General features: G+C 53.8%; 5 protein-coding genes across 5 annotated transcripts; 3 read left to right on the top strand and 2 right to left on the bottom strand.

Moving 5' to 3' along the window:
• Window positions 1–86: 86 nt before the first annotated feature.
• On the top strand, window positions 87–474 carry VDAG_01908 (DNA-directed RNA polymerase III subunit RPC10; the record flags this gene model as incomplete). The annotated part of the gene is made up of 2 exons (XM_009657937.1): window positions 87–96; window positions 152–474. 2 exons carry the CDS (start codon window positions 87–89, stop codon window positions 472–474), a joined length of 333 nt encoding a protein of 110 aa, XP_009656232.1.
• A 419-nt stretch (window positions 475–893) lies between these two features.
• VDAG_01907 (mediator of RNA polymerase II transcription subunit 31) lies at window positions 894–1384 on the bottom strand (the record flags this gene model as incomplete). The annotated part of the gene is made up of 2 exons (XM_009657936.1): window positions 894–1169; window positions 1262–1384. The coding sequence occupies 2 exons, from the start codon at window positions 1382–1384 to the stop codon at window positions 894–896; spliced, it is 399 nt and encodes a 132-aa protein (XP_009656231.1).
• A 607-nt stretch (window positions 1385–1991) lies between these two features.
• On the top strand, window positions 1992–3029 carry VDAG_01906 (metallophosphoesterase domain-containing protein; the record flags this gene model as incomplete). Its single annotated transcript, XM_009657935.1, has 1 exon — window positions 1992–3029. One exon carries the CDS (start codon window positions 1992–1994, stop codon window positions 3027–3029), a length of 1038 nt encoding a protein of 345 aa, XP_009656230.1.
• A 531-nt stretch (window positions 3030–3560) lies between these two features.
• VDAG_01905 (uncharacterized protein) lies at window positions 3561–4151 on the bottom strand (the record flags this gene model as incomplete). The annotated part of the gene is made up of 3 exons (XM_009657934.1): window positions 3561–3935; window positions 3987–4016; window positions 4077–4151. 3 exons carry the CDS (start codon window positions 4149–4151, stop codon window positions 3561–3563), a joined length of 480 nt encoding a protein of 159 aa, XP_009656229.1.
• An 898-nt stretch (window positions 4152–5049) lies between these two features.
• On the top strand, window positions 5050–10810 carry VDAG_01904 (uncharacterized protein). The gene is made up of 7 exons (XM_009657933.1): window positions 5050–6231; window positions 6304–6656; window positions 6715–7884; window positions 8224–8324; window positions 8380–9991; window positions 10041–10292; window positions 10343–10810. The coding sequence occupies exons 1-7, from the start codon at window positions 5694–5696 to the stop codon at window positions 10523–10525; spliced, it is 4209 nt and encodes a 1402-aa protein (XP_009656228.1). The 5' UTR covers window positions 5050–5693; the 3' UTR covers window positions 10526–10810.
• Window positions 10811–10931: the final 121 nt, after the last annotated feature.

Below are 10931 nucleotides of genomic sequence, written 5' to 3'. Positions count from 1 at the left end.
ATTTGTGGATGCAAGACATCTATTTATTACTTGTCTCGCCTTCTAAAGCACGCACTTTCTGCCATTCCGCCTGATCATCTCTCAAGATGCTCGTGTGTAAGCCTTTCTGAAGGCCGTCATGTTCTCCCTTCATCTCACTGACAAGAAACAGTCTGCCCCAATTGCGCCAATATCCTCACTGTCTCGGCAGTTGGCTCGGTTCGCAACCGCCTTGAGTGTCGCACATGCCCTTTTGAACACCCCATCACAGCACCCATCTACTCGCGCCGCGAGTTCGAGCGCAAGGAGCGCGAGGACGTCTTTGGCGGCCCTGGCGAGTGGGATAATGCCGATAAAGCACGCGCGCAGTGCCCCAAGGAAGGATGCAATGGCGATGAGGCGGCCTTCTTCCAAGTTCAGATCCGGTCTGCGGATGAGCCGATGACAACGTTCTTCAAGGTAGGCAATGTGGTGCCCCGCGAGGCAAGACCTTGAGCTGACATCTACAGTGCATGGCCTGCGGCAACCGATGGAGAGAGAATTAGAAGCTCAAGACGAAGACGTGGAGCAGCAGTCTCGTGGAATGATTTGGTATTGCGCGGCGTTGGGGTTTGATCTCGGAACGTGGGCTTGACGTCTTATCCTTAACTTCTGAATGGCATGGGTATCTTTCTATCTCTTCGCGACCCGTGATAATGCACTCTATGCACCTTGTCGCAGTGCTGCCAGCGTCGCACCTGATACTGGCTCCTAATGTGTACACGCGCTGGTGTCTATTGCTCTGGCCTGGGGTCGGCACATCGCTATTGTGTGTTTGTATAGTAATGTTGGCCGGTTGGTTGTTGATGTGTCGCTGATGTTGACCTCGCAAAGTCTGCTGCTAATCATATTCTTCCCGTGTCGCATGTCAATCCTCACTTGTCGTCGTGGTGCCACTCCACGGCCGCTCGCATGCCATCATCAACCAGCCTCTGAACCAGGTCAGGGCTGATGATGTCCTGCCTGAACTGCGGCTGCTGCAGAAGCTCAAGATGTTTCAACGTAGGTCCAGGGTACATGAGGTACTTCAGGTATGGCGGCTTGGACCAATACTGGAGGTAGGCGAGGTAGGCGACGAATTCGGGCTTGCTGAGGAGCTTCTGAGCGGCAAGGTGGTTCAGGTAGGCTGGGTTCGCAAGTGACTGGACAAACTATTTGATTGTCAGCAAATATGCCACATGACCACCAGCCAAAAAGTAGACTGCGCAACACATCAAGACGCGTAGTTGAGCACCAAACTGACCTCGAGCTCGATTTCGAAGCGCGTGAAGCCACCATAGACAGGCTCATTGTCGTCGGCGCCAGCCGGTGCCGCTGGCGGCAAGTTTGTCATGGGGACATCCTTCTCCTCTGACTTTGTTTCCATGGTGAGATAGTCGACCGCAACTTGGTCACGAGATGGGCGACGATGCCGTGGAGCGAAGTCGGGAGGGAATGATGGATGCCGTAGGTTCGTCGTAATCGAGACGTGGAGTACTGTGCCTACCTTGGTCTGTAAGGATTTAGCGTCTCATGCCCGCCAGTACTGCCGCCGTACCTGGAGGATCCACTTTACTGACGTGGGGCTGCAGTAGTGGCCGCGGGCCTGTACCACCGGCCGGTAAGCTGCGCTCATGGCCAACGCCCCACTGCTCCCCTCTCCTCCTTGTTCCCTCTGGAGCACCTCATCCAAGCTGCCTGTTTGCCAGATACTCGAGGATCTGTATAATATGCCACCTATCTAGAGCTTGAACCTTCCAACTTGGGCTCGTCTCTCCATAATATTCCTTGAGATTCAGTGCCTCCCTTTGATGCTGTCCCATTTGCCGGTGAGTGATGGACCGCTATTCTCCATTCTGTTGGGGCTTCTGTCATGATTAGGCAACATGGCTTATTTGAACGAGTTGCGGCATGCGTTCATCTCCCGCACCTTGACCGAGTCCAAACAATTTATACCTGCATCTGCCTTTCCAAACCGGACTTCGGTTGCCAGAATGGCCGCATCAAATATCAAGACGAGGATCCTCGTCATCTCCGACACTCACGGCAAGAAGCCACTCGAGACTGGCTCCGATGAGACTACGAACCCGCCAACACAGGCATACCGTTACCCTCTACCCAAGGCAGACATTGCCATCCACTGCGGCGATCTTACGCTGGGCTCAAATGTTGAGGAGTTCGAGGCCACCTTCTCCATGATTCGGGCACTTGATGCACCTCTCAAGCTTGTTATAGCTGGCAACCATGATCTCGCTCTCGATCGCGCCTTTTGGGAGGACCACGCCCTTCACGGCTTCCAAGCCAAGTACCTCACAGGGAAAAAGAGGGAACTTTACATGAAACGCCCGGATCAGGTTGCCGCCATCATTGAGGCTGCAAAACAGGACGGCGTGCGCTACCTCGAAGAAGGCACGCACGAGGTGGAGCTCCAGAATGGCGCGAGGCTTCGCGTGTATGCCTCCCCCATGACGCCCGAGTTCGGCGGATGGGCATTTCAGTACCCCTATGGTCAACACGACTATGACATGCCGATTGGGGGTGTTGACATCGCCATCACGCATGGACCCCCGAAGGGAGTAATGGATGAGTGCAGAAGCGGAGACGACGCCGGCTGCCCGCAGCTTTTCAGCGCTGTTGCAAAGGCCAGGCCCAAGATCCACTGCTTCGGCCACATCCATGAGGCCTGGGGCGCCGAGCTGGTGACTTGGAGAAGCCCTTTGGACATGCCGATGAATATTCACTTCAATAATGCCGTGGACTGGGGACAATCGAGAGTTTTACACAACTTGAACCGACTGGTTCCCGGCGAGTGGGATAGCGAAGAGGAGGCAGAGAAGAAGATGGAAAGGAGAAGGAAGATGTACGAGGAGAAATGCGCAGCTCTTGACATATCCTCAGGCGGGCCCTCGCCATTGCGGTTTGGCGAGCAGACATTGTTCTTGAATGCCGCGATCATGGACATTCACTACCATCCGACAAATGTACCATGGTTGATCGATGTGGATCTGCCGGTTTCTGGAGCAAGCGAGTAGCCAGTCTCCCTCAGAGACGTACGTTGCAGCACTCACCATGCGTTGCCAGCTTATGTTGTGTAACCAAACCGGTTTTGTGACACCGCGCAACCACAACGTCTGGCGATGACTTAAACCACCTGCCAGAAGAAAAACACAAGTGCACATCTACCCATGGTGACTGAGCGCTCCAAGACACGCACTGTTGGCAAGGCATGATGGCGAGGGATCACAGTTGACATACGCAACACGACCAGCTTCATGTTCTTTTGGACCGTCTCGTCTCAGAGCCCTTGGATATCGCGGGACTACCCCAATACTCGAACATAGGAATGTGCTGAGAAACGAGGCGATTACACGTCACGAGCGTTCTAATTCGACAAGGCCTCAAGTGAATTGTATTAATGTACCCTGCCTACTGCTGAAACAAAACGGCCGAGCAGTGAAGCCCAGCCTTGCAGTTCCGACGCCTCGCAAAATCCCGTTTCGACCATATTATGTTTTCCATCTCGACACCCAAGTAGACCTCTCTCTCTCCCTGCGACGCTGCGCTTAGAGAGCAGCGGCAACACCGAGAATGGCGGCCATGGCGGCACCGGCGAGGGCGACGGGGGTGGCGGCGGCGCCGCTGCCACCAGTGGCGGTCGGGGCGGTGCGAATGGAGCTGGAAATGGCAGAGGTCTCGTTGATAACACTGCTGGTGGGCGCGCTAGTGGCCTGGCTTGCGGAGGTGTTGTCGTCGTCGTCGTCGTCAACAGACGGCGAGGGAGTGGGGGTGGCGGAGCCGGACTGGCCGCGGCTGACAGAGCCGGTGGCGGTGGCCAGGTAGGACGAGCAAGCGGCGCCAGCGGCGGACTGGGCCTGGGCGACCTCGGCCGAGCCACAGGAGCTGAGCAGGCAGGGACCGACGATGGGGAGCAGGGAGGCCTGGATCTCAGGAGAGCACTGGCAGCCAGTGTCCTGGAGGCCACAGCCTACCTGGGGCAGGGCGGTCTGAAGGCAGGGCAGCTGGGACGCGTCGCGTTAGTAGGGTTGAGATGCGGGTTGAGGATAGAGCAATGGCCTTACAGCACAGCTGGGCTGACCACCAAAGTCTTGGGCGGCGACAAGGCCGGCGGCGACGAAGACAAGGGCGTACTTCATTGTGATGGTGTGGAGTGGTATCGAGGGTGGAAAGTCCTATGCGATGTGCAGCCGGTTTGCCGTGAAGAAAGGTACTGAGAGAGAGATAGAGAGCGTGGTGAGGTGTGGAAGGAAGAGAGGGGAACCTGTCTTCACGAGGGAGCTGGCGACGATAAATGGACTCCAGCTCGAGGTGCTGACCCCCAGGTTTGAGGCGCGCTTTCCATCCCCACGTCAGCAAAGCTTACAAGTAGGTCCCCGGGGGCTCCTTCCCTGTCAAGTTCGCCAGGGGCGATCGTATTGGACCCCAGAAGCTTTTCCTAGGCTGCCATCGTCCGTGGTCTAGTCCGTTTGGGAACATCAACAGATCAATTGATTGGCACGCTCTTTCCCAGCAAAGCTATCAGGGTGGAGCAGCAAAGCTGATGGGTCACGGTTCAGGGGCCCTGGCCACGAGTCAAACGTCCACTTATCCACTCGGTGCAGGTACCTTACAGGTAGGTACGGTATTTACATGTACCACAACAGACCTGAATGCACTGTACCTAGGCGCTGTCACACATACTTGTACAGGCACAGGCGCAGGCGCAGGTGCAGGGGTTCCTATCGCCCGTCCACCAGGTTCCTCTTTACCTTCGGGATTATCGGCTCAACAACAATTTCTCCATATTGGGTGGGTTTTTGTCGCTACTACTCTGCCGAACAGCCCAACACGTCTACGGCAGTTGCCGAGCTATATATGTTGTCATGTTCCTGGTGCCTCATTTATCCTTGAAACTCTGTTCTGGTCTTGTCTTGTACGACGCATCCGGCACTTGAACAAAGTGAAGTGGTTCTAGAGCCTGCATTGCACCATGTAAATGGACGTCTGGCTTTTAATCTCAGCATGGTGTCTGTCCGCAAATCTCTTCGCCTCTTTGTCTTCAGTTACTCGCATGGTTCTTACTTGTACATGTACACCATGTTTGTCTGTCAACCCATCAACGATGATGCTTTTAGTCCGCAAGACGGCACACTCTACCTCCTCGATCTTCTGAGAGACCTTTGCTCCGGGAGACAAGCAAAGTTCTGCCGAGCATGCCTCGGCGTGCCATCACGCAGAGTTGTGTATGGAGTCAGCCAGACCTTGTCGCCCGTCCTGCAGTTCCCTACAGGTCCGTACTTGCCAATACTTGTGTGATTCTTCTTCCGTGCCCTCCCCTCTTTGTCGGCCTGTGCTGGCGTTGATGCCTGGAATCTCATTCACTGGCGGCACCTACCATGCTGCTATTATCGCGGGCTCCCATTCAACCCCAGAGGCCTGGAAAGCTTCACAACCAAACTTTCATTCCACTCTCCCTTCCCACTGTAGCATCATCGACCCACATACATTTCCCGCCTGTTGCATCCGCTGTCTGGCTCATTTCCCTTACTCAACGGAGAGAGCGAGAGCGAGAGCGAGAGAGAACTTGTGGCACAGCCACAACTCATCTGTCTGTCCATCATCATCTTGGTGGAGTTCGCCCCTGGACAGAGCTCCTGTTGCATGACTTATCGTTCGTGTTCCCTTCCGCCACTGTGACGATGGAACTTGGGGGAAGTGGCAGCGAGTCTGCAGACGATCTAGGAGAAGCCAACCGACAGCTCGAACAGCTTCGTCAGCAGCGTGGACTTGGCTCAGAACAGCATGGATTTGTTGCCCGAAACCTCGGAAGTGCTCTTGATATTCTGGCGTCGCAGCTCAACTCCAAGACGACTCACTTTATCTTGGAGCTCATCCAGAATGCGGATGATAACGCGTATCCCAGTGGCGTCCAGCCTACATTCAGCCTTGTCCTCGACAAGAATGGATCCAACTTCACACTTCGCACCGACTGCAACGAGACCGGCTTCTCGTTGAAGAACATCGATGCTATTTGCAGTATTGGCAAGAGCACTAAAACCGGGATTATCAATGGCCAGAAAGGGTTCATTGGCGAGAAGGGCATTGGGTTCAAGAGTGTCTTCAAAGTTGCCCATCAAGTCGACATCCTGAGCAACTTTTATGAGTTTCGAATTGACCGCACAGCCCACCTGGGCATGCTCGATCCGAAGCCGCATAGATTCCCGGACACTCAGAGACGTGAGGGGCACACCCAAATGCTGCTTCACCTTCTCCGGGACAAAGACCACAGAATTTCTGACATAACCAAAGGACTCCAGCAAATCAAGCCGGAGTTGCTTCTGTTCCTGCGTCAGCTGAGCGTGCTGGATATAAAGGTCGAAGACGGACATTGCGTGTACAGGTCAATTCGCCAAAATCGGGACCCACGATATGACGGAGAAACTGTCTCTTTGAACGAGGATCGTACTGGATCCCCATTCGATGAGCCTGTGAAGACAACAAAACTGCATCTCATTGTACGGTACGAAGTGCAAGACATGCCTGTCGATGCCCGCCGGAATAGCGTTTCCAGCACCGAGATCACACTGGCGCTCCCTGTTGGCTCCGAGCTCGAGACATGTGACGCTTTTGCTTTTCTGCCAATCGACCAGTCTGGCTTTAACGTGAGTTCACCTGGCTTATTGGGATATTTCTGCCATGATAACGAACGTGGTTATCTAGTTCATCGTGCAGGCCGACTTCCTTCTTGTGGCCAATCGCCAGGCACTGCAGCACGCCCTTCCGTGGAACCAAAGGATCCTTGAGGCCATTCCCGATGCCTTCGTGCAAGCAGTTCGTCACTTCAACCATGCCGATGCAACACACGGATATAGTCTGAAATATAAATGGCCTCTCTTCCTCGAATACAATGGCCCGAAGAGCTCCACCTGGACAGAGGTTCATCAAGGGATCAAAAGAAGACTGTGCGACGAGGACGTTCTTGAAGCTCGAGATGGCAGGTTTAGGGCTGTGCGTCCTGTTCCATGTCCTGCGGGCACTCAGCAGACTGCTGCCCACAAACCACTCATTATCATTCCAACGGAGTACCGCTTTGACAATGGCTTCTTAATTGATGCGACAATCAACCACGGCCATCATCTGGCGTTCGAATACGACCCTGTTCTGGAGGAGTTGAAGGCACTCGACGTGAAGGAGATGACTGGTGCAGGCCTTCGTAACGAATTCAGCGATTGGCTCGAACGTGCTGGCCATGCCGGACTTGCCGCAAAGTCTGACAAGTGGCACGCGGCACTGGCCGCGGCCTTCATGTGGAAGGGTCGCAGCAAGCAAAAAGACAAGCTTCAGGAACTACCTCTGGTTCATCTAGCAGACGGGAGCTGGGCAGCCTGTGCGGGCGGCGACATCTTTTTCCCGTCGACGGGAGCAGTCTTGAATGTGCCCTCTGATCTTGGAATTCGAGTCGTTCATTCAAATGCTGCAAAAGATCCGCATCGGCGGGAATTCTACACTTACCTCGGTGTCAAAAAGCTGGACGCTGAAACGATTTGTTCCCTGATTCTCGAAAAGCACGCGATGATTCCGAGACCTACGCGGAAGCCTCTCAACTGGGTGCTCGATATCCTGTTTCTTTTCAGACAAAAGAAGCTTCTAGCGACCATGGACAAGAAACCTCGATGGTTTCTGGTGGCCGGCAACAGGTCGATCGCAGAGCATGTGTATGTGGAGGATCCGTCTAGCCACTGCCCTCTCCTTTCTAGACTCATTGCCGATCCTAGCTCGGAGATACAAACCCCCAGCAGCGATCTTATGGACGAATTCACGGGGAACACCAAATATGAATTCATCAGTTGGTTGCAGCAGCTCCCGGGAGTGTCTTCACGACCCCGACTCGTACATAAGGGCTGTTTGACCAGGGAATGGCTCGTTCTCAGCCAAAATGCAGGCAATGAGCTCTTGATTTACCTGAAAAACATGTATAAGAATGACCAAGAATTCTTCAGTCACATGGGCGAAATTGGGGCCGCCATGGGCAACATTCGCGTCCAACTGATGAACGGCCAAGTCAGAACCTTGGCAGGCACAGCCTTACCTACCGAACAGCTGCAGCGACTCTGCCCTGACCTTGACTTTGTTCGCTTACCGGAGCCGAAAGACAAAAGCTAGGAGTTTCTGTCTGCGGCCGGAGTATCGCGAAGTTTTGACTCTAGGGCTGCCCTGGGACAACTGCAGCGAATTGCCCAAAGACCAGCATACGCAGTCACCCAAGAATCGGTCAATGAATTTTATAGAAAGCTGAGCATAAGTGCCCGAGACTTTCAACCTCAGATCCGGTAAGTCGTTTTTCTGCCCTTGTTGGACGTTGATGTGACTCACAGGAAATTACAGAACTGCATTTGCGCAACAGCCCTTGATCTTCATCAGCGGCCCAAATCCCCAATGGGCTTATCCGACTGACTGTATATGGCGTCGGCCTGACTACGTTGAAACTGGATTGCCCCTGCCCAAGGTGTATGAAGGCTATACTGGCCTGTTTAGGGATTACCTCGAGGTTCGAAGCATCAACACAGGTGATATCTCACGCGAGATAAAGGCTATAGCCCAAAATGGGGGAAGTATCGACAAAGTTAAACATCTTGTTCGAGACCTCCTTGCATTGCTTCCTCATGGGAGACTCGCTGAAGCAGAGGAGCAAGACCGAGACGAGATCGAGGGAGCGCCATTATTTCCTGTCAAGACTTGTTCGCATCGCGGTAGCGACACCGAGGGGCCGACTACTTTGCGCAGCCTTCGAGACATGAATTGGTATATCGCAGACAGGCCGGAGCTGGAAAAGATGTTCATCGGAAAGGTCGAGCTTCTCGACGTAGAGGCGAGTCTCCGAAGAAGTCTTGTGGGCGCGTTTGGGCTGCACCTTCGACAACTTTCCAAGGCTGTCACGGAAGAAGTGACTTGGAACAATCGGGGACAAACTATTGATCGCAACATGACAACCTCGTTCCGTTCTAGGGCTGCACAATTTTGCAGGTACGACTCAATGTCTTTTTCGATTCTCAGATTCACGTTACTGGTCAGGCTAACATGGCTCAGGCTCAGTAGCAACCCGACCGCCGAAATGCTTGATCGGCTCAAGAAAACCGAAGTCAAGACGGTCTCATGCATAAACATTACGAGAAAGCTCGATGGATGCGCCCCGATACGAGATGCGTCGCGTCGCCACCATGTACAGGAGCTCGATGACCGCATCGTCATCTATCATACCACTCTTACCGAGACGGATGTGATGCACCTCGAAGACGACTTTTCAGGTATTGTCGTCAGAACTTGCGGTATTGACGATGCGCGGTGGTCTCGGCTGGTTCCTTTCATAATGCGAGTGGATCCGGACCAGATCATGGATTTTCTCGACAAGCACGATGTGCGTGACAACAACGGGCCGGCGTTTGACATGGTGGACGAGTGGGAGCAAACCAAGAGCGAGAATGGTCAGTCTGAGAAAGAACAGGGAGACCAGGTGATTGAATCTGGACCAGCAGAAAACGCCATGGATGTGGGCGACGGTCCAGATGATCTCGACTTGGGCGGCATTTCCTTTGAAGACAACGACGCAGGTCTGTATGACGACGGAGATTCTGAGGGCGTCGCCCCCGCCAAGCCGGATGTTCTCAAGAAAGCCACCGAAGCTGCTGAGATCAAACTGGAGGAAACGGCCCGCCACTGCCCTGGGACAGGTCCCTCGTCATCGCCCCCAACATCGAATCCCACGCCTCTGAAAAATGTCCGCCGTCGTTCCAGAGTTGAGGAGTCATCTCACACTCGCAAGAGGCAGCGCGTTGAAAAGATGACGACTCCGCCCAGTGTCGACAAGATCAGCGATGACGCAGACGGACATGATGATATGGCAATCGACGACGCTGATAAGCTCCTATCGGAGCCGACAATTGAGGCGGACGTCCCGCCGATTCCTCACGAGCCAAATTACCCTGAAGTGAGAAAAAATGTAAGCTCAACTCAATGTTTCCAAGTTCCCGTTGCTAATACTCCTGCAGGTGGAGGCCCTACTGAGCGAATTACTCCCTGGCTGGCAGCCGTATGGAGACGAGATGCCCGACTGCTATCGATACGTCGACGACGGAGATGAGACCATGCTCAAGTTTGCCAAGAGATTCCATCTCAGGGCTGACAGCTTTAAACACATTGCGCCGCAGATGAAGGCGGGAACCACCTACTGTCTCGATGTCAAGATGACTGCCGGCGAAGTGTCGACGCCTTTCGGGTTGAATAAGACGCAAAATCACTTTGTAAGTGCCCCGGCCCGTGCGGGAGGAGACCAAGATGCTGACCGACCCAGGCTCTACAGCATCACAAACGAGACAATACGACCAACATTATATATCTTGTTTTGCGGGTCTCTCACGCCCTACATGACATCCAGGGCCTCTTGGTCATATTGAACCCTTGGACTCGCCGCGTTGATGAGAATGACCGGACGGAGCTCCAGTGTAGCGAGTGGACTGTGTTCAACTTTGAATGAGCAGAGGAGCCGTGTTTCGTGCGCTGGAACGCCTTGTTGTTTGCAGTCGAGTTCCGAGTGTGAGCCCTAGTCTAGGGATATGGTTTGCTCAGGTAGTTAGTTGTTGAGGATTGGCTGAAATCTTCTCCGCAAGACTGGGACTGTGTTTTACGAAGCATAGGGAGCCCGTGGCTACCAACGAGGGTAGTGGATGTCGTTTGCTTACGTGTCCGGTACAATGTCGCGGCACGACTTGCTGCATGATGAAGGAAAATTAGCAGGAAAAACAAAATTGACAGCCGTTGAGAAAACAGAAGGATCGAGACCAATGTCTAATTAAGATTGCTACATCCTGACAGTATTGCGAACAGGGCACGACGCCGAGTCCCGCTTCCAAGGCCTACTTGTACAACAGGTACTTGTACAA

Source organism: Verticillium dahliae, genomic scaffold (genome assembly GCF_000150675.1).
Source record: "Verticillium dahliae VdLs.17 supercont1.3 genomic scaffold, whole genome shotgun sequence".
Lineage (NCBI taxonomy): Eukaryota > Fungi > Ascomycota > Sordariomycetes > Glomerellales > Plectosphaerellaceae > Verticillium > Verticillium dahliae.
This window is presented reverse-complemented; position numbering and strand designations above follow the sequence as displayed.

What these genes read in the sequence shown, in the direction of transcription:
- VDAG_01904 (XM_009657933.1), top strand. Translation starts at nt 5,694, where the DNA reads ATGGAACTTGGGGGAAGTGGCAGCGAGTCTGCAGACGATCTAGGAGAA. An exon ending in ATTCCCGGACACTCAGAGAC is followed by an intron (nt 6,232 to 6,303) that starts GTGAGGGGCACA and finishes ACATAACCAAAG; the next exon opens with GACTCCAGCAAATCAAGCCG. An exon ending in GACTTTCAACCTCAGATCCG is followed by an intron (nt 8,325 to 8,379) that starts GTAAGTCGTTTT and finishes AGGAAATTACAG; the next exon opens with AACTGCATTTGCGCAACAGC.